Below are 24482 nucleotides of genomic sequence, written 5' to 3' on the forward strand. Positions count from 1 at the left end.
GCTGTTACGGCGGTGTCCGTATCTTCCCCCCGGACCTTGAAAATCCAGGAGAGGGCCACGGTAGGTGTCGTGCCGGTTCGTACCCATATCCGCAGCAGGTCTCCAAGGTGAAGAGCCTCTAGTCGATAGATAAATGTAGGTAAGGGAAGTCGACAAATTGGATCCGTAACTTCGGGATAAGGATTGGCTCTGAAGATCGAGGCGTGCCGGGCTAGGTTGGGAAGCGGGCGTAGGCCGATGTGCCGGGCCTGGGCGAGGTGAAATTGTCCTTGTGACTTAGATCCGAGCTCAGTACCGTGTCTAGGCCCCCCGCGGATCTTTCTTGCTGCGAGGTTTCTGTGCCGGCTTCGGTCGGTCAGTCGTACTCTTCGGCCGCCATTCAACGGTCAGCTCAGAACTGGCACGGACTAGGGGAATCCGACTGTTCAGTAACTTACGGGTACCTCAGACTACGTCAAGTAAACCTTTAGGGAACATTAGCGAGTAAGCCTAACCTAGAATCTTGCATCGAAACAGGTTAAAAACATTTTCCGGCATTTTGAAATTAGTAACTTACGGGTACCTCAGACTACATCAAGTACACTTTTAGGGGACATTAGCGTGTAAGCCTAACCTAGAATATTGCATCGAAACAGGTTAAAAACATTTTCCGGCTTTTTGAAATCAGTAACTTACGGATACCTCAGACTACATCAAGTAAACTTTTAGGGTACATTAGCGAGTAAGCCTAACCTAGAATCTTGCATCAAAACAGGTTAACACCATTTTCCGGCTTTTTGAAATCAGTAACTTACGGGTACCTCAGACTACATCAAGTAAACTTTTAGGGGACATTAGCTAGTAAGCCTAACCTAGAATCTTGCATCAAAACAGGTTAAAAACATTTTCCGGCTTTTTGAAATCAGTAACTTACTGGTACCTCAGACTACATCAAGTAAACTTTTAGGGGACATTAGCGAGTAAGCCTAACCTAGAATCTTGCATCGAAACAGGTTAAAAACATTTTCCAGCATTTTGAAATCAGTAACTTACGGGTACCTCAGACTACATCAAGTAAACTTTTAGGGGACATTAGCGAGTAAGCCTAACCTAGAATTTTGCATCGAAACAGGTTAAAAACATTTTCCGGCTTTTTGAAATCAGTAACTTACGGGTACCTCAGACTACATCAAGTAAACTTTCAGGGTACATTAGCGAGTAAGCCTAACCTAGAATCTTGCATCGAAACAGGTTAAAAACATTTTCCGTCTTTTTGAAATCAGTAACTTACGGGTACCTCAGACTACATCAAGTAAACTTTTAGGGGACATTAGCCAGTAAGCCTAACCTAGAATCTTGCATCAAAACAGGTTAAAAACATTTTTCGGCTTTTTGAAATGAGTAACTTACGGGTACCTCAGACTACATCAAGTAAATTTTTAGGGGACATTAGCGTGTAAGCCTAACCTAGAATCTTGCGTCGAAACAGGTTAAAAACATTTTCCGGCTTTTTGAAATCAGTAACTTACGGGTACCTCAGACTACATCAAGTAAACTTTTAGGGAACATTAGCGAGTAAGCCTAACCTAGAATCTTGCATCGAAACAGGTCAAACTACTTTTGTAGAAAAATATTGTTTTTGGGTTTTTAGGAATGACATATATTTATTCTATTATTTATTTACATGACATGGTCTAAATACAACATTTTTATTTTTTAAGTTATATTTTTATTTAAAATAAATTTTTTTACATTTAGCTAATACAATTTAAATAAATTAATTTCTGAAATCTTGCTTGCTTTCCAGTCGAGAATGCTTTTCACGAGATAGTAGTGTCGCTGTCATAACACCTTCGCAATTTTGCTCTAATACGCGTTTTGATACATTAGCCAGTAATTGAACATGTCTCTCAGTTCCCTGAATGTGGACCGGAATTTTAGGGTCACTCCATGGACACTCATTGCTTTGTAGATATTGTACTAGATGTTCATGAGGAATATTTAGCGTAAAGGCTGGTTCGGATATATTTGAATAATCATCCATATCTATCATATTAGTATAGTCGGTGCATTCGAAATTTATTTCGGGTGTTTTGTAATCTCTCAAATGCGTCAAGTCTTCCACATTATTACGGTAATATAAGATTTTTCTTATAGCTGAATCTTGTATTTCCTTTTTATTATCAAACAACATTGCTAATAAAATATTTTCCGAGTGAGCATAGTATGCGTTTTCTTTAGCAACATTGTTCACAATTTGTCTTCAATTCGAGTCTAAATATTGCGTCCAGCTAATAAATTTATAAAATAATATACTACCATACACCACAGAGTTGTAATATTTAATGTTAAAGTACATTGGAATATATACTTTCATTATGTAGTTTGCCAGAATTTTCAAATTTTTGGATGGCTTATTAGTAGTTACATATAACCGAATGTGCTATTGGCCCTGGTTTCATGTTAGCTAAGTCTGTCGATACTTCTCCAGAAGCAACTGCTTTAGCTATTTTTATTAAATAACTTGAGTCAGTTGTCGATTCAGCAGGACTTATATCAGCCAAATTTTCAAGTGGGATTGTTTCAAAGTTTTTTACCGGCTGGAAGTATATAGGAAAAAATAAATTATATTGAATTTGAACATAGGGTATTAAAAAATAGTAAATATGTTATGACTCACCGATATATTTTCGCATGTTTCAATTTGTTTGCTTAATATTCCAGTTTTTGTTCGTGGTCCAGTGGTTAATGATTTTTCCAAATAGTTAAATAAATGGCGAAGTGAAAGTTTGTTAAAGTGGAGAAGACACACAAACCAATGCAGTGGCCTGTTTAACTGTATTTCAAATTGACGTAAAATCCCATTTTTTACGCCTGTATTTGCTGGTTCACCATCGCAACATATGCCTATCAAAGAATCGAGAGCTATTCCTTTATCGGCGAAAAACTCGTTCAATTTGATTACTTTACTTTCCGAATCTTCATTTTCCAATTTTGAGTAACCCAACAATTGGCAATTCGGTTCCTTTAAAATAACTAAATGCGCTTCTTTAATCATTCGTGGGTGAAACTTCTTATCGATTTTTTCCATGGTAATAAAATCATTTTTTCGGCCGTCGAATGAAAATGCTATTAATTCAGAAGAATCATATCGTTTGTGTAGAGCTTGCCTATTTTTCTGCCTCTCACGAACGCTTTTAATTTTATCCATAATGACAGGATTGCCCCAATCATCCGTTACGCCCAGGTCACGCAGGATTGCTGTCACCACGCCAGAACCAACTCTATCAGAAATTGCAAATCTGTCGCATATTAAGGCATAGCTTGGAGCCTTATATCTTCGACTATATGGACCACGTTTTATATGAGAAGTATTCTGTGAACTTTCCGAACTGCTTTTAAAATCAAAACCAACATCTGGAGTATATGTCTCACCTGGAGTATTATTGCTAGTTATTGTAGATGCTGATACTTTATCTTTAATTGTTATAATATATTCTGGTATCGTAGATTTCCTCTCATTATGTTGATTCAGCATAAACGCTTGTAAATGTTCTGGAATCAATCCACAAGAACACAGTATTCTTCGCAAATCGCATTTGCATTTTCCAATATAAAATAATTCTTTCGTGGATTCTACAAACTCCTGAAATGATGCTTGGGTAGACTTGCTTTTATTTGTACTTTTATATTTATCAATCAATCGGTTCAATTTTCTAGCGATACCTCGTTTCTCTATAATTGGAATATCAATTTTTTCCCACGTCTGAATCAATTTCGTTACCACATTTGGAGTAAATGTTTTATATGAAAACATTTTATTTTGTTTTTTTGATTTTTCCGCCAAATAAAAATAATACATGATAACTTCCATAATTGTCGGAAGATTCACTCCTGTAAATTCTTCTGCTGGTCCAAATGTAATTTGATCATGCGAGTGCATATGATTTAATTTACTGGCACTTGCCCCTGAATTTAAATAAGAACTCGCCATTGATACTTGACGCCCTAGTGACGAACTGAATGAACATTTATGCGGAATTGTCACATTAATATATTATTTTCGAAATTTCTAGAATTATAATAAAAAATTACTAGCGCACTCTGATGGAAATAAATAACAACAAACTAAACCCGATTTAAAAACCCCAGCACAAACTCTTAATAAAAATAAAACTCACAATTTGAATTATTCACATGCCTAAATTAATACATTTACTTATTAAAAACAGTATTTTATTGAAAATTTCGCTGGCTAAAAAGTTATTTGCGATTTATGGTTTTGCAGTCAAAATTCATTTAAATAACACATATATTTCATATAAAAAGGTGCCCATATCGCTTAATTTTACTTCTATAATGAATTGGCCCTCCCTAATATATATATATATATATATATATATATATATATATATATATATATATATATAGAATTTTATGATATGAGTGGAACGAATATTAATTGTTTAATATGAACAAAACAGCACTCAGATTTGTTTAACACAACTTTATTTTATGATTACAGACGTTTCGAGACTATGGTGTGTCTCATCTTCAGTGTAATTTCAAAAACAGTTACTTATATACTACACATTCTTTAATAACTTATTTAAATTTCATTCAATATTTGATATACAAAAAACACCAACTATTCCTTGCAATGCTTGACACAGTACTAACGAAACATATAACACTTACAGAAATATTCTAAACAAATTTGAAGTACTTATATAGATGGAGACAGAGAGGGTATCATTATAATGTAAACAAAAGGAGTGCTATCGCATACAAAATCGATAAAAATGAAAAAACAAATTAATTTATTGAAAAGAATAAGATAAATGAAAAAATTTATAAATTATTAATGATGTTTATATAAGTGTCATGTAAAATATTTGTGTCGGTTCTTAGATTTATGCTATTGTTAGTCCGAACTATTAACATTGATTCTGCCATGCTCCGTTTAAATAAGTCTTTCTCATGGAATAAAATTTGGGGATTGTCAAAATCAAACTTATGGTTGTTGATATTAGCACGATCCACAAGTGTACTTTTAAATTTTTTGTTATCTATTTTTTCACATTGTAATTCATGTTGCCTGAGTCGCTTTTCTAAGTTCTGGCAGGTCTGGCCAATATAAGAGCAATTACAATCCAAACAATTTACTTTATAAACTACATCTTTCTTTTTTGTTAATGGAGTTTCATCTTTAATTTTGGAATATAAAAATTTTAATTGTTTTAATGGAGAAAAAGTAATACGAATATTCGTATTATTCGAAAAAAAGTAATTCGAATTCGTATTACTTTTTCTCCATTAAAACAATTAAAATTTTTATATTCCAAAATTAAAGATGAAACTCCATTAACAGAAAAGAAAGATATAGTTTATAAAGTAAATTGTTTGGATTGTAATTGCTCTTATATTGGCCAGACCTGCCAGAACTTAGAAAAGCGACTCAGGCAACATGAATTACAATGTGAAAAAATAGATAACAAAAAATTTAAAAGTACACTTGTGGATCATGCTAATATCAACAACCATAAGTTTGATTTTGACAATCCCCAAATTTTATTCCATGAGAAAGACTTATTTAAACGGAGCATGGCAGAATCAATGTTAATAGTTCGGACTAACAATAGCATAAATCTAAGAACCGACACAAATATTTTACATGACACTTATATAAACATCATTAATAATTTATAAATTTTTTCATTTATCTTATTCTTTTCAATAAATTAATTTGTTTTTTCATTTTTATCGATTTTGTATGCGATAGCACTCCTTTTGTTTACATTATAATGATACCCTCTCTGTCTCCATCTATATAAGTACTTCAAATTTGTTTAGAATATTTCTGTAAGTGTTATATGTTTCGTTAGTACTGTGTCAAGCATTGCAAGGAATAGTTGGTGTTTTTTGTATATCAAAAATTAAATGAAATTTAAATAAGTTATTAAAGAATGTGTAGTATATAAGTAACTGTTTTTGAAATTACACTGAAGATGAGACACACCATAGTCTCGAAACGTCTTTAATCATAAAATAAAGTTGTGTTAAACAAATCTGAGTGCTGTTTTGTTCATATTAAACAATTAATATATATATATGTATATATATACGAGGTGTGTTCAAAAAGTACCCGGAATTACTAATAATTAAATTTCGCGGGTCTGGAGTGTCTGATTGTCAAAATTTTTTTTTATTGTGTTGGTATACATGCCCCTAAAGTATGATGAAATTTTCAGCTATATTCACTGTTTACTTTGTCTGTGGTAGTCGCTAAGGTTCGACGTGTTTTTCTGAGCTCGGCGATTTTTACAATGGAAGAATTGAAAAGTCAAAGAATTTGTATTAAATTTTGCGTAAAAAATGAAATAAAGTGTTGCAAAGTGCAAAAATTCACCAGATATGGCTCCGTGTGACTTTTTCCTATTCCCAAAGTTGAAGAGACCCATGAAAGGACGGCGGTTTTCCTCGATTGAAGAAATAAAGGCCGAATCGCTGAGAGTGCTCAAGGACATATCAAAAAGTGAATATCAAGGGTGCTTCGAAAATTGAAAAAAACGCTGGCATAAGTGTATTATATCTGGGGGGGACTACTTTGAAGGGGACCACATTAATGTAGACGAATAAATAAATATTTTTTTGAAAAAACGAAAATTCCGGGTACTTTTTGAACAGACCTCGTATATATATGTATATATATATATATATATATATATATATATATATATATATATATATTAGGTTGGGCCGAATCATTATTGTAGTAAAATTAAGCGATATGGGCACCTTTTCATATGAAATATATGTGTTATTTAAATGAATTTTGACTTCAAAACCATATATCGCAAATAACTCTTCAGCCAGCGAAATTTTCAATAAAATACTGTTTTTAATAAGTTAATATATTAATTTAGGCATGTGAATAATTCAAATTGTGAGTTATATTTTTATTGATAGTTTGTACGGGGGTTTTTAAATCGGGTTTAGTTTGTTGTTATTTATTTCCATCAGAGTGCGCTAGTATTTTTTTATTATAATTCTCGAAGTTTCGAAAAAAATATATTAATGTGAAATATCCGCATAAATCTTCATTCAGTTCTCCAGTTAGACGTGAAGTATCAATGGCGAATTCTTATTTAAATTCAGGCGCGAGTGCCAGTAATTTGAATCATATGCGCTCGCATGATCAAATTACATTTGGGGAAGCAGAAGAATTTACTGGAGTAAATCTTCCGACAAGTATGGAAATTATCAGGTATTATTTTTATTTGGCCGAAAAATCAAAAAAACAAAATAAAATGTTTTCATATAAAACATTTACTCTAAATGTGGTAACGAAATTGATTCAGACGTGGGAAAAAATTGATATTCCAATTATGGAGAAACGAAGTATCGCTAGAAAATTGAACCGATTGATTGATAAATATAAAATTACAAATAAAAGCAAGTCTACCCAAGCATCATTTCAGGAGTTTGTAGAACACACGAAAGAATTATTTTATTTTTTAAGAATACTGTGTTCCTGCGGACTGATCCCAGCACAATTACAAGCGTTTATGATGGATCAACATAATGAGAGGAAATCTACGATACCAGAATATATTATAAAAATTGAAGATAAAGTATCAGCATCTACAATAACTAGCGATATTACTCCAGGTGAGACATATACTCCAGATGTTGGTTTTGAGTTTAAAAGCAGTTTGGAAAGTTCACAAAATACTTCTCATATAAAACGTGGACCATATAGTCGAAGATACAAAGCTCCAAACTATGCCTTAATATGCGACAGATTTGCAATCTCTGATAGAGTTGGTTCTGCCGTGGTGACAGCAATCCCGAAAGACCTGGACATAAAGGATGATTGGGGCAATTCTGTCATCATGGATAAAAATAAAAGCGCTCGTGAGAGTCAGAAAAATAGGTAAGCTCTACACAAACGATATGATTTTTCTGAATTAATAGCATTTTCATTCGACGGCCGAAAAAATGATTCTATTACCATGGAAAAAATCGATAAAAAGTTTCACCCACGAATGATTAAAGAGGCGCATTTAATTATTTTAAAGGAACCGAATGGTTAATTGTTGGGTTACACAAAATTGGAAAATGAAGATTCGGAAAGTAAAGTAATCAAATTGAAGAGTTTTTCGCTAATAAAGGAATAGCTCTCGATTCTTTGATAGGCATATGTTGCGATGGTGAACCAGCAAATACAGGCGTAAAAAATGGAATTTTGCATCGATTTGAAATTCAGTTAAATAGGCCTATTCATTGGTTTGTGTGTCTTCTCCACTTTAACGAACTTCCAAATCGGCATTTATTTAACTATTTGGAAAAATCATTATCCACTGGACCACGAACAAAAACCGGAATATTAAGCAAACAAATTGAAACATGCGAAAATATACCGGTGAGTTATAACATATTTACTATTTTTTAATACTTTATGTTCAAATTCAATATAATTTATTTTTTCTTATTTACTTCCAGCCGGTAACAGACTTTGAAACGATCCCACTTAAAAATTTGGCTGATTTAAGTCCTGTTGAATCGACAACTGACTCAAGTTATTCAATAAAAATAGCTAAAGCAGTTGCTTCTGGAGAAGTATCGACAGACTTAGCTAACAAGAAACCGGGGCCAATAGCACATTCCCGATGGCTCACAAAGGCTAGTAGGTTACTTCGGTTATATGTAACTACTAATAAGCCATCCAAAAATTCGAAAATTCTGGCAAACTACGTAATGAAAGTATATATTCCAATGTACTTTAACATTAAATATTATAACTCTGTGGTGTACGGTAGTATATTAATTTATAAATTTATTAGCTGGACGCAATATTTAGACTCGAATTTAAGACAAATTGTGAACAATGTTGCTAAAGAAAACGCGTACTATGCTCACTCGGAAAATATTTTATTAGCAATGTTGTTCGATAATAAAAAGGAAATACGAGATTCAGCTATAAGAAAAATCTTATATTACCGTAATAATGTGGAAGACCTGACGCAATTGAGAGATTACAAAACACTCGAAATAAATTTCGAATGCACCGACTATACTAATATGATAGATATGGACGATTATTCAAATATATTCGAACCAGCCTTCACGCTAAATATACCTCATGAACATCTATTACAATATCTACAAAGCAATGAGTGCCCATGGAGTGACCCTAAAATTCCCGTCCACATTCAGGGAACTGAGAGACATGTTCAATTACTGGCTAACGTATCAAAACGCGTATTAGAGCGAAATTGCGATGGAGTTATGACTGCAACACTACAATCTCGTAAAAAGCATCCTCGACTGGAAAGCAAGCAAGATTTCAGATATTAGTTTTTTGTAATTGTATTAGCTAAATGTAAGAAATTTTATTTTAAATAAAAATATAACTTAAAGAAATAAAAATGTTTTATTTAAACCATGACATGTAAATAAATAATATAATAAATATATGTTATTCCTAAAAACCCAAAAACAATATTTTTCTACAAAAGAAGTTTGACCTGTTTCGATGCAAATTTCTAGGTTACGCTTTCTCGCTAATGTCCCCTAAAAGTTTTCACTAGTTTTCATCGATTTTCTCCGAAACGGTAAAAGATACGAAAAAACTTTGTTTGTACGAAAGATGCAGAATAAAATTACGAATAAAATGATATATAAATGGTTAAGTGTGTTCATATAATTTTTTCGAGATTTTCTAATATTTCTTTGCTAAGAACAAAATTTCAAGTCAGTTATCCCTGTGGCAACTTTTCGGACACATCGCGCTTCAAGTCAGTTATCCCTGTGGTAACTTTTCGGATACATCGCGCTTCAAGTCAGTTATCCCTGTGGCAACTTTTCGGATGTTTTGCGAAATAATATGTATAAATACTGAATATTTTGTTATAAAATATTTGAAATATTTGTAGATTGAAAGTTATTACTGATTTAGAGTATGGCACAAAATTAAATAGAAATAGCAACTTGCACGTATTTTGTACATTGACAACTTACACGTATTTTACATAATTGTCAACTTGCACGTATTTTACATAATTGTCAACTTGCACGTATTTAAAAAGCCGAGAAATGTTTTTAACCTGATTCGATGCAAGATTTTAGGTTACGCTTGTTTGCTAATGCCCCCTAAAAGCTTACTTGACTTTGTTTGCGGTACCCGAGAAATGTTTTTAACCTGTTTCGATGCAAGATTCTAGGTTACGCTTCTTCGCTAATGCCCCCTAAAAGTTTACTTGATGTAGTCCGCGGTACCCGAGAAATGTTTTTAACCTGTTTCGATACAAGATTCTAGGTTACGCTTCTTTGCTAATGCCCCCTAAAAGCTTACATGATGTAGTTCGCGGTACCCGAGAAATGTTTTTAACGTGTTTCGATGCAAGATTCTAGGTTACGCTTCTTCGCTAATGTCCCCTAAAAGTTTACTTGATGTAGTTTGCGGTGCCCGTAAGTTACTGATATTAAAAAGCCGAGACATGTTTTCAACCTGTTTTGTAGCAAGATTTTAGGTCAAGCTGAGTTACTATTTATTATAGAATTAGAGTATATTACAAAAATTAAATAAAAATGGCAACATGCACGTATTTTGCACATTAACAACTTGCACGTATTTTACACATTGACAACTTGCACGCATTTTCCGTTATTGATAACTTATACGTGCTTTGCTTATTAGCAACTTGTACGCATTTCATTTAATTGGTAACTTGTACGCATTTCCAAGAACTTGAAAAAACATTCTCCCTTATATAGAATTAAATAAAAGATATCATATATTCATCATAATAAGAAATACGAAAAGTTTCTCTTAAAAACAAATACTCTTTGTTAACTCTCACAAATTTTATAACTATTTACATAGCCTCATAGTTATTTAAAGAAATAATGAATATTTCTAGTATCGGAATATGCCGATAAGTTTTGCCTAACGTGCTGACTTAGGCACGTTGTACAAAATAGCTAAGTAGATACCAAAGAAGTATCACATGTACAATATGTACAACTTTCTGAGGGTCAAGTCATACTGATTGTGGCATACTGCAATGCGACGGCTTAAGGCTTATGCTCTAAGAGCGTGGGGTGACGCCAAGCCAACATGGCAAATCCCCAAGCCAAAGGCTGTGTTCCAGCAGATTGCAGCGTGGTAACTGCTCTACCAAATACAACATCCCGCCTGGTACCTAAAAGTCGTCTATAAACGATTCCGAGTCTCTACATCGAACTAGTGAACCATGATCGACCGCTATAAAACGGCTAAAATGGCTCGTGCGATAAACGGCGTGCGCCGAATACCTAATAAATCACATTGTATTGAGTCTTTCGACTCACGAGACTCCTCAAAATATCGTTGTTATCTAGAAAGGATATGGCCTTAGAGTCGTTCAGGCATACCCACGGATGGTAGCTTTGCACCACGTCCGAGCCTGCGGTTCCTCTCGTACTAAGCAGAAATTCTATCGCAACGACAATTCATCAGTAGGGTAAAACTAACCTGTCTCTCGAAGGTCTAAACCCGGCAACTTTTATAAATGCTGCGCTTACACAGAGGCTAGACCTTTAACAACCGTCGAAACGGCGGTCCGTATATAACATTAGCGGTCTGCGACCCAGTTTATTTAGTCTCTTTACCTTTCGTTAGATTGAAACTTCGGGGCAAATTCATCGTCATAACTCACTTTTATTCTCGCTCGGAGAGTATTGAGTTGATTGCATTTGTATATTTTATTTTCCGCATAAGAGTCTTTGCGTCAACGACACATGCCTGCAGATATGCTGTACAGTATGGTTGAACACTTATAAATAAGGTCCAGAACCCGGCCGTAAACCGACATCCAAACATATACGACGTAAATAATTCCAAACACTGTCTACGACATTATTAAAAGTAACGCCGCTATATAGTTGACAGACTAAAAGTATCGAATATAATGTATAAAATACACCGGGGAATAATATTCAAACCTGCCTGAACAACACAGCGAACTTTTGCCAAAAGTTGATCGCATCGCATACGACGCGATCTATCCCCCTATAGAAGGCGCGCGGCCACACCGTAAGTATTAAGGCCGAGTCCCAAGCAATGTGCATTTGACCTGCGGCGAAGCGTCGCTCCGGGTTACGGTGTGAATCGTCAAGACAAAAGTCTGGGAAATTTTCGAACTGCGAACCCTTATGATAGACAAATTTTTTTCGAAATTTTTTTTAGATGTTCAAACAGTTTTATATATATGGACAATACGAATTATAGTGAATTATTGAGTTTTTAGGTGTTTTTTTGTTTTTTTTTAAACTTTTGTATTGAAATATGTATTTATTAACTTTTATAGATCTCAATGAATATAAAACAAATTTATTTGTAGTTATATTATTTTTTCTTCTTTTTTTAAAAAAAATCCGATTTTTTAATGCAAGTTTTCAATAGTTTTTATCGATTTTCTCCGAAACGGTAAAAGATACGAAAAAACTTTGTTCGTACGAAAGATGCAGAATAAAATTACGAATAAAATGATATATAAATGGTTAAGTGTGTTCATATAATTTTTTCGAGATTTTCTAATATTTCTTTGCTAAGAACAAAATTTCAAGTCAGTTATCCCTGTGGCAACTTTTCGCACACATCGCGTTTTAAGTCAGTTATCCCTGTGGTAACTTTTCGGATACATCGCGCTTCAAGTAAGTTATCCCTGTGGTAACTTTTCGGATACATCGCGCTTCAAGTCAGTTGTCCCTGTGGCAACTTTTTGGATGTTTTGCGAAATAATATGTATAAATACTGAATATTGTGTTATAAAAGATTTGAAATATTTGTAGATTGAAAGTTATTACTGATTTAGAGTATGATACAAAATTAAATAGAACAAGCAACTTGCACGTATTTTGTACATTGACAACTTACACGTATTTTACATAATTGTCAACTTGCACGTATTTTACATAATTGTCAACTTGCACGTATTCAAAAAGCCCTGAAATGCTTTTAACCTGTTTCGATGCAAGATTCTAGGTTACGCTTTTTCACTAATGCCCCCTAAAAGTTTACTTGATGTAGTTCGCGGTACCCGAGAAATGTTTTTAACCTGTTTCGATGCAAGATTCTAGGTTACGCTTCTTTGCTAATGCCCCCTAAAACCTTACATGATGTAGTTCGCGGTACCCGAGAAATATTTTTGACCTGTTTCGATGCAAGATTCTAGGTTACGCTTCTTCGCTAATGTCCCCTAAAAGTTTACTTGATGTAGTTTGCGGTGCCCGTAAGTTACTGATATTAAAAAGCCGAGAAATGTTTTTAACCTATTTTGTAGCAAGATTTTAGGTCAAGCTGAGTTACTATTTATTATAGATTTAGAGTATATTACAAAAATTAAATAAAAATGGCAACTTGCACGTATTTTGCACATTAACAACTTGCACGTATTTTACACATTGACAACTTGCACGCATTTTCCATTATTGATAACTTATACGTACTTTGCTTATTAGCAACTTGTACGCATTTCATTTAATTGGTAACTTGTACGCATTTCCAAGAACTTGAAAAAACATTCTCCCTTATATAGAATTAAATAAAAGATATCATATATTCATCATAATAAGAAATACGAAAAGTTTCTCTTAAAAACAAATACTCTTTGTTAACTCTCACAAATTTTATAACTATTTACATAGCCTCATAGTTATTTAAAGAAATAATGAATATTTCTAGTATCGGAATATGCCGATAAGTTTTGCCTAACGTGCTGACTTAGGCACGTTGTACAAAATAGCTAAGTAGATACCAAAGAAGTATCACATGTACAATATGTACAACTTTCTGAGGGTCAAGTCATACTGATTGTGGCATACTGCAATGCGACGGCTTAAGGCTTATGCTCTAAGAGTGTGGGGTGACGCCAAGCCAACATGACGAATCCCCAAGCCAAAGGCTGTGTTCCAGCAGATCGCAGCGTGGTAACTGCTCTACCAAATACAACATCCCGCCTGGTACCTAAAAGTCGTCTATAAACGATTCCGAGTCTCAACATCGAACTAGTGAACCATGATCGACCGCTATAAAACGGCTAAAATGGCTCGTGCGATAAACGGCGTGCGCCGAATACCTAATAAATCACATTGTATTGAGTCTTTCGACTCACGAGACTCCTCAAAATATCGTTGTTATCTAGAAAGGATATGGCCTTAGAGTCGTTCAGGCATACCCACGGATGGTAGCTTTGCACCACGTCCGAGCCTGCGGTTCCTCTCGTACTAAGCAGAAATTCTATCGCAACGACAATTCATCAGTAGGGTAAAACTAACCTGTCTCACGACGGTCTAAACCCGGCAACTTTTATAACTTTTTATTTGTAGTTATATTATTTTTTCTTCTTTTTTTAAAAAAAATCCGATTTTTTAATGCAAGTTTTCAATAGTTTTTATCGATTACCTCCGAAACGGTAAAAGATACGAAAAAACTTTGTTCGTACGAAAGATGCAGAATAAAATTACAAATAAAATGATATATAAATGGTTAAGTGTGTTCATATATTTTTTTCGAGATTTTCTAATATTTCTTTGCTAAGAACAAAATTTCAAGTCAGTTATCCCTGTGGCAACTTTTCGGACACATCGCGCTTCAAGTCAGTTATCCCTGTGGTAACTTTTCGGATACATCGCGCTTCAAGTCAGTTATCCATGTGGTAACTTTTCGGATACATCGCGCTTCAAGTCAGTTATCCCTGTGGCAACTTTTCGGATGTTTTGCGAAATAATATGTATAAATACTGAATATTTTGTTATAAAAGATTTGAAATATTTGTAGATTGAAAGTTATTACTGATTTAGAGTATGATACAAAATTAAATAGAAATAGCAACTTGCACGTATTTTGTACATTGACAACTTACACGTATTTTACATAATTGTCAACTTGCACGTATTTGACATAATTGTCAACTTGCACGTATTCAAAAAGCCGAGAAATGTTTTTAACCTGCTTCGATGCAAGATTGTAGGTTACGCTTCTTTGCTAATGCCCCCTAAAAGCTTACTTTACGTAGTTCGCGGCACCCGAGAAATGTTTTTAACCTGTTTCGATGCAAGATTCTAGGTTACACTTCTTCACTAATGCCCCCTAAAAGTTTACTTAATGTAGTTTGCGGTACCCGAGAAATGTTTTTAACCTGTTTCGATGCAAGATTCTAGGTTACGCTTCTTTGCTAATGCCCCCTAAAAGCTTACATGGTGTAGTTTGCGGTACCCGAAAAAAGTTTTTAACCTGTTTCGATGCAAGATTCTAGGTTACGCTTCTTCGCTAATGTCCCCTAAAAGTTTACTTGATGTAGTTCGCGGTGCCCGTAAGTTACTGATATTAAAAAGCCGAGAAATGTTTTTAACCTGTTTTGTAGCAAGATTTTAGGTCAAGCTGAGTTACTATTTATTATAGATTTAGAGTATATTACAAAAATTAAATAAAAATGGCAACTTGCACGTATTTTGCACATTAACAACTTGCACGTATTTTACACATTGACAACTTGCACGCATTTTCCATTATTGATAACTTATACGTACTTTGCTTATTAGCAACTTGTACGCATTTCATTTAATTGGTAACTTGTACGCATTTCCAAGGACTTGAAAAAACATTCTCCCTTATATAGAATTAAATTAAATTAAAAGATATCATATATTCATCATAATAAGAAATACGAAAAGTTTCTCTTAAAAACAAATACTCTTCGTTAACTCTCACAAATTTTATAACTATTTACATAGCCTTATAGTTATTTAAAGAAATAATGAATATTTCTAGTATCGGAATATGCCGATAAGTTTTGCCTAACGTGCTGACTTAGGCACGTTGTACAAAATAGCTAAGTAGATACCAAAGAAGTATCACATGTACAATATGTACAACTTTCTGAGGGTCAAGTCACACTGATTGTGGCATACTGCAATGCGACGGCTTAAGGCTTATGCTCTAAGAGCGTGGGGTGACGCCAAGCCAACATGACGAATCCCCAAGCCAAAGGCTGTGTTCCAGCAGATCGCAGCGTGGTAACTGCTCTACCAAATACAACATCCCGCCTGGTACCTAAAAGTCGTCTATAAACGATTCCGAGTCTCTACATCGAACTAGATCTATAAACGTGCGCCGAATACCTAATAAATCACATTGTATTGACTCTTTCGACTCACGAGACTCCTCAAAATATCGTTGTTATCTAGAAAGGATATGGCCTTAGAGTAGTTCAGGCATACCCACGGATGGTAGCTTTGCACCACGTCCGAGCTTGCGGTTCCTCTCGTACTAAGCAGAAATTCTATCGCAACGACAATTCATCAGTAGGGTAAAACTAACCTGTCTCACGACGGTCTAAACCCGGCAACTTTTATAAATTCTGCGCTTACACAGAGGCTAGACCTTTAACAACCGTCGAAACGGCGGTCCGTATATAACATTAGCGGTCTGCGACCCAGTTTATTTAGTCTCTTTACCCTTCGTTAGATTGAAACTTCGGGGCAAATTCATCGTCATAACTCACTTTTATTCTCGCTCGGAGAGTATTGAGTTGATTGCATTTGTATATTTTATTTTCTGCATAAGAGTCTTTGCGTCAACGACACATGCCCGCGGATATGCTGTACAGTATGGTTGAACACTTATAAATAAGGTCCAGAACCCGGCCGTAAACCGACATCCAAACATATACGACGTAAATAATTCCAAACACTGTCTACGACATTATTAAAAGTAACGCCGCTATATAGTTGACAGACTAAAAGTATCGAATATAATGTATAAAATACACCGGGGAATAATATTCAAAACTGCCTGAACAACACCGCGAACTTTTGCCAAAGGTTGATCGCATCGCATACGACGCGATCTATCCCCCTATAGAAGGCGCGCGGCCACACCGTAAGTATTAAGACCGAGTCCCAAGCGATGTGCATTTGACCTGCGGCGAAGCGTTGCTCCGGGTTACGGTGTGAATCGTCAAGACAAAAGTCTGGGAAATTTTCGAACTGCGAACCCTTATGATAGACAAATTTTTTTCGAAAATTTTTTTAGATGTTCAAACAGTTTTATATATATGGACAATACGAATTATAGTGAATTATTGAGTTTTTAGGTGTTTTTTTGGTTTTTTTTTTAACTTTTGTATTGAAATATGTATTTATTGATTTTTATAGATCTCAATGAATATAAAACAAATTTATTTGTAGTTATATTATTTTTTCTTCTTTTTTAAAAAAAAATCCGATTTTTTAATGCAAGTTTTCAATAGTTTTTATCGATTTTCTCCGAAACGGTAAAAGATACGAAAAAACTTTGTTCGTACGAAAGATGCAGAATAAAATTACGAATAAAATGATATATAACTTGATATATGTCATAATATAATTTTCATGAGATTTTTCATTTTTTTCTTTAAATTAAAAAATGTTTTAAATTTTTCGCTGGCTTTAAATTCATTTGCAAGTTATGCTTCTTTTTACAATATTGTTTCAAATGGTGTAAAAAGTTAAATTAGCGAGGTACCTCAATATGCAAAAAATTAGCCCTCTCTAATATATATATATATATATATATATATATCTGTGTATATATATACATATGTACGTATTGTATATCTTTATTTTTATACAAATTTGGTAATTATACTAAACTAAATAAAAAAAAAAATGATTCCAATAATTTTTGTCATCGTTTGTATACTTTAATATTTATGAATTTAGTGTGTAAAATCTTTTTTTCAGTCATGTAGACTGTCAGATATCATATATAGACGATAATCGTCTGTCATTGGTATTTTCCGATAGTAATAATATTATATTTTCAAATTTTCGAAGCGGCAGTCGTCGTAAAATAGTTTCGAAATTAGCGAAAAAGGGTACCTTTATCGGCTGCGCAGTAGCTGTGTCCGCCACTTTGGAATTAGTCAGTCCCCATCTCATGTAGGATAGGCGTAGAGGACTTAATGCAAATAAACTCAGGTGTCTCAGTAGATTTATCAGCTCTGAGATGTTGTCATCTACACGAAATTTACACAACTGCCAACATTTATTTGGAATTGGTGAGTCGAGTGCTAGACACGGTAGTGTGAACATGAGTTGTTATTATCAAACAGTAACCTTTGTTCTTATTTTAATCCGACCGCAGTGTATACCTGACTATTTGCATGATCCCCTTGCAGAACCATACACAATAGTGTCAATAACAATACCATTACTATTACTTAATCAGTTCTGTTTATTATATTTTTGCCATGAAAGTGCTGTGTTTAGTTCAGTGTTCTAATTTAAATTAGCGCGGCTTTTTGTTTTAATTATTGTGTTGATAACGTCCGAACTTACAAGCAACGTTCAAAACTTTCATATCATTAAATTACAAGAAATACTCTAAGATGACTCAACAACAAACTCCATGTTTGTCGAGAAGCATATTTTACCCAATATGCAACAACATCAAATAAACACTTACCGTACGTTGAATAACATCAGAAAAGAAACATCGTTGAATAACATCGGCAAGAAGCACAAACCAAATGACACAGAAGTTCCGTCATTCTCTAAAAATATAACTACCTAAGATTACTTGCTGAGCGCTACGCCAACAAGCAATTATTACAAAGTTCTGGAATATGCTCCAACCATAGAACCCCCAAGAACACCAGAAGCCAGACCTTCACCAATCTTTATGCAGAAAGTGGAGGACATCAAACGACTTACAAATTTATTAGAGAATGAAGCCAAAAATGCTTACAAACTAAAATTAATAAACAGTTCTCAAGTAAAAATCAATCTAGATACACGGCAAACCTACAATAAGATCTTAAATATACTAAGAAAAAAAGATACCCAGATGCATTCTTACCAAGATAAATCGAAGCTGTCATTTAAACTGATTGTAAAAAATCTGCACCATAGTACCGATATCGAAATGCTGATAGGGGAAATTCAACAAAAGGGACACAAAGTTCACCAAATGCCCACTCAACGTTTTTCTGTCGAATTAGAACAACGTGCAAATAATAATGATTTTTACAAAATAGAATTCCTGTGTAACACGAAAGTGGTGATCGAGGCAAAAAGATTTGCAAGAGAAATTGTACAATGTACACATTGCCAAAGGTATGAGCATACCCGTATATATTGTTTCATGACGCCCCGCTGCGTAAAATGCGCCCAAGATCATTTAACCGAAAAATGTTCTTGGACGAACAAAATAAACATTAATGTAAATTGTGTACTATGTGGACAAAACCATCCCGCAAATTATAAGGGTTTTTATATCTACAAACAATAATTGGAACGTAAATACACACCGTTAAGACCGAGGACAACAGTCCCCAGCACCAGAATTAATACAAACGCAACAACAGTACCAGGAGTGTCATGCGCCAGAGTTACACGTGAAAATACATAAATAGGTCAGGATACGTCAAGCATTGTTTTAGATACTAACCATAACATAAACGACATATCTGAACTCAAAAGCACGTTGAAGACATTAACAGAACAAATAAGCACTATGCTCAATTTGCTAACCACCATCATAACCAAGAACAAATATTGTATACCGATCTAAAAATTTGCCAAAAGCATACTCCAACACATTCAAGAATTAAAATATTTTTGACAAGTCAACTGTATTGACGTCATGCTAATTTCAGAGTCACACCTAACTAACAAATGCATTTCACGGTTTCCGAATTATCGTATATACAGCACAGAACACCTTGACCGAAGACCGCGTGGAGGAACAGCCATCATAATCAAATCTAATTTGAAACAGCATGAACTAGAACCGTACGCTTAAAACTTTCTTGAAGCGACAAACGTTTCCTTCGAATCCTCAATGGAAAATCTTACGTTATTAGCGATTTACTGCTCTCCAAGGTACATTATATCTTCAGGACAATTCTTAACTTATTTCAAAACGTTAGGTAATAAATTTTTAGCTGGAGGTGACTTCAATACCAAGAACACTACCTGGGATTTCCGATTAACAACACCAAGAGGCCGCGAATTTTACTGCTCAATAAATATTAAAAGACAAATCGCTATCAAAAAAAAAAATTGCGCAAAATATGGTAAGTATCCCGATCACCAGAAGACAAGAAAGATTTAATTGTGCATGCAAAACATTAAAACATATGCTCTGGCAAAATGAGAATGAAGCAATTAAAACATCTGTGCAATCTTTCAGCGAACGGAAATTTTGAATATTTCCTATGGAAGGCTTTCAAGAAACTCAAAAGACCTATAACACTCCCATTAAAAAACCAGGCGGATCGTGGGCCAGAAGCGCACAAGAAAAGACTTCAGTCTTTGCTGAACACTTGCAAAATGTTTTTCAACGAGCTCCTCGTACAATAGATATTGAGAAGACAAATTTATTCATAACTTTCTGAATAAACTATCACTAATTCATGATTCAATCAAAAACATCAGTGGGAATGAAGTATCTGATGCAATCAAGGTATGTAAATCAGGCAAAGCACCTGGACCAGATGAAATAACAATTAAGATGCTCAAAGAATAGCCAAATAAGCTGCTAATGTTCCTGATAATTCTATTCAACCTTATCATCAGGACACAATTTTATCTAACATCGTGGATAACTGCAATGATCATATTAATTCCCAAGCCCGATAAAGATCCACAAATGGTAACTGCGCACAGGCTAATAAGCTTATTCTCTATTGTATCAAAAATCTTCGAAAAACTGCTCCTCAATAGAATTAAAAGAATTTTGATTGATAAAAATATACTTCCAGACCTTCAATTTAGGTTCAGAGATCAGCACTCGACCATACAGCAAGTACACCGTGTACTAAATTTAATAAACTCATCACTACATAACAAAGAATACTGTACGGCAATATTCCTGGCAATCTCTCAAGATTTTGACAAGGTTTGTTCACGGGACTAATATACAAAATAAAAAGGCATATCCCCAACACTACTTATAGGCTATTACAATCATGCCTAATGGACAGAAAATTCTATGTCAAATACAACAATGCATATTCGCTCGTAAAAGGAATCAACGCGGGAGTCCTGCAGGGAAGCGTTTTGAGTCCGGCCCTATTTTTACTTTACACTAGCGACTTTTCGAGACATCCCCATACAAATACAGCTACCTTCGCGGACGACACTTGCATCATATCATCGCATGCAGATCCTTTAAAGGCTTCAGAGCATGTCCAAGCCCACTGTGGAGATTTGAGATAAATAACATAAAATCGTCGCATGTCACCTTCACTCTACGAAAAGGTCAATGCGCTCCAGTTAAATGGAGTACTGGAATGGAACCAGTACCAATCCAAGGTTCTACGAAATATCTAAGAATACACTTGGACAGAAGACTCAATTGGAGAACCCATATAATAAAGAAACGACAACTAGAAATTCTGCGTAAAATATACCACTGGCTTCTAAACAGGCAATCTGCATTATCAACTGACTATAAACTGTTACTATGCAAAACCGCCCTTAAACCGGTGGGGACTTACGGTATTCAATTATGGGGTTCCGCTAAAAAAAAGCAACTTGCAAATTTGCAAAAACGGTTTCAAAACAAAATATTAAGATAAGTTTTAAACGTTCCGATTTACACACCAAATTGGTATCTACATCAAGACATTACCCTTCCTACTGTAACTGAAGAAATCAAGAGACACGCTTAAAACTATAAAGCAAGAGTTGAAAGTTGAAGTACATCTCAATCCTCTAGCTGCCGATTTATATAATTCTACATGTCATTTCAGGCTCAGACGTACATCATTAACAGAGTTAACTCACGATTAATAGATATTTAACAATATTTTACTTATAATATCATATAATATTAAAATCCCATTAAAAACCAATATAAGCTCAATATTGAAAACCAATATAAGAATAATATAAATAAACAATATTTATCCTACATAAAAAACCAATATAAGCTCAATATAAATAAACCATACTTACCCCAAATTCAAAATTATTATATTTAACCCACATTTAACTAGTTAGTATTGGTATTTTGCCTTGAGGCAAGTTACATGAACTTTCCGATATGTGTAAATAATCGACTTAATTAATAAAATATAAATTAATTTATGAATAATTAAAAATATTCCGAGATGATTTATTACATATAATTGAAAGAGAACGAACACGTTAACTCGAGTATTTTCTAAACAAATTTTTGAAAATCAATAATTGTTATAATTGATCCAGTAAACCTTTAATGGTTTAGTATGCGCATTGAGACCAAGTACCCTAGAGTTACACCAAGTAAATAGTCTAACTTTAATTTTAACAAACGTCAAAAAAACTACTCATTTTCTCAAACTTTGATGAATTTTTAAAATTAAACGACTTGTCATAAGGCCGTAATATTTCAGTAAGTTCTATAAGATCATGATATATATCATCAAAAAAAGTTCCACAAAAATCGGCTTAATTTTTTTTCAACAGTTAATTACAAGAAAACGGCTCGGTAGATTTTCTTAAAACTAATCAGTATTATTCCCAACTAATATCTTTCGAACAGTTTTTGTTTTTTTTTAAATCGATTCGGTAGAATGAGCTTAAATGTGGACGAAAAGTTTAGCACTTTTTTTTCAAATTACAAAGAAACTGCTCGGCAGATCGTCTCACAAACCTGACAAACTATAGTCCTCATTAAGTTACATGGCTAAACTATTACGGTCCTACGACAAGTCATTTAATTTTAAAAATTCGTCAAAATTAGTATCGTTTCTTTGGCGTTTGTCAAAATTAGATTTTCATCGACGATTTCTCAGAAACGACTGAACCGATTTCAGAAATTTAAAAGGCATTTGATGTATCTCGACGATGTTTATCGCTTCTCAGTTTTGTGCGACGATTAGTCGAGCCGTTTCCTTGTAATTTAGAAGAGGTAGACTTTTTGTAGACATTTAAGCTATTACTACCAAATCAATTTTAAAAAATCAAAAACTGTTCGAAAGATATTAGTTCAGAATGATACTGATTAGTTTTAGGTGAAAATCTACCGAGCCGGTTTCTTATAATTAACTGTTGAAAAAAAATGTAAGCCAATTTTATGGATCTTTTTTGGCGATATGTATCATGGTCTCATAAAACATGAAATATTAATGCCTTACGACAAGTAGTTTAATTTTAAAAATTCCTCAAAGTTTAAGAAAATGTAATACTTGGTCTTAATGAATATACTAAACCATTTAAGTCCTACAGAAACTGGTTCAATCATAAAAAAATTTGCTTTTGGAAAATACTCCGAGTTAACGTGTTTGTTCGTTTTCCATTATGAGTAATAAATCCACTCGAAATACTTTCAATCACTCATAAATTAATTTATTTTCTATTGATTAAGTCGATTATTTACACATATCAGGGAGTTCAAAAATATATAAATTTTATTCATTATAAAATATTACTGATATATAAAATGACAAGTCCAATTGTTTTTCTCTATTATGACTAGCCTGCTTGATCCCCACACACTCCCTGCCCAGTGTTGACCTCACAGTTTAAAAGAAAAATACAGGGAAAAACGTTATAAAAATATGGTGGGAAAGCAGATTATAGCAGGATTATGGTACTAGTCAATTAGTAATTCTAATGTTTTGTCGGCAGATCCACAGTATGGTAGGTAATTCGACCTTCCATCAACTCCTTATTCTGCATAAGGTTCTGACTAAAAAAAACATGTGGAAAATTTCCTGAACCTCGATGTCGGTGAACTTGTAAGATTCAGCCTCGATCCAATTGGTATTAGTTATATCAGAATTACTTAACGTTTGGAATGCATATTTTATGGGTACAGCTTCCATTTCTGCAGGCGTTGGATTCATATCTGATGGCTCGATATGAATGCAACTCGAAAGATGTTGGCTCTTTATCCAAATCATGATCATTGGTTTCTTTAACATAAAAGTCCAGAATTGTGGAATCCAATAAATAATTTATGTCAAATTTTGTTTTGACTCGTCGCTGTCGCCGATAATGGGAGGTAGCATCAAAAGACGATTTGTTGAGTTAACGGACAAGGAGAGGTTGAATTGCATTCCAATGAAAAGTTTAGGCTCCAAATTATTTTTTTCTGTCAGCAATAAACACTGAGGTCTGGGTATATCAAATGGGTAACCACAAAAGTCCGGTTCAGGTAGTAAGTGAGTTAACCATGATGAACCGAGGACTGGACGTACCTTATAAGTCGTCTCTGAAGACCAGTGATTATGGTGCTGCGTCAAAATCTGTATTTCTTAAATCCTCGAAAAATAAAACTCCTTTGTCTTCATTTCAATCGTCGTAGGCCACCAATGTGGGAGTTGTAATGATTATTAAAGTATAAACTCCCATCGTATAAAAATATATATATTTTATTCATTATAAAATATTACTGATATATAAAATGACAAGTCCAATTGTGTTTCTCTATTATGACTTGCCTGCTTGATCCCCACAAATTTAAAAGAATACCGCCAGTAGAA

The 24482-nt window shown here is 34.0% G+C and overlaps 1 protein-coding gene across 1 annotated transcript in view; it reads left to right on the forward strand.

Annotated features, from left to right (window-relative positions):
• The window catches only part of LOC113384859, a 48140-nt gene that overhangs the window by 17521 nt on the left and 6137 nt on the right, over positions 1-24482 (forward strand). Inside the window, exon 3 of the mRNA XM_026622627.1 lies at positions 18582-18781. Coding sequence (XP_026478412.1) covers positions 18582-18781 — 200 coding nt within the window. The remainder of the gene's footprint in view (positions 1-18581; positions 18782-24482) is intronic.

This window comes from Ctenocephalides felis, unplaced genomic scaffold (assembly GCF_003426905.1).
Source record: "Ctenocephalides felis isolate EL2017-DRISC unplaced genomic scaffold, ASM342690v1 CF-g0.4_SCAFFOLD_03571, whole genome shotgun sequence".
NCBI lineage: Eukaryota > Metazoa > Arthropoda > Insecta > Siphonaptera > Pulicidae > Ctenocephalides > Ctenocephalides felis.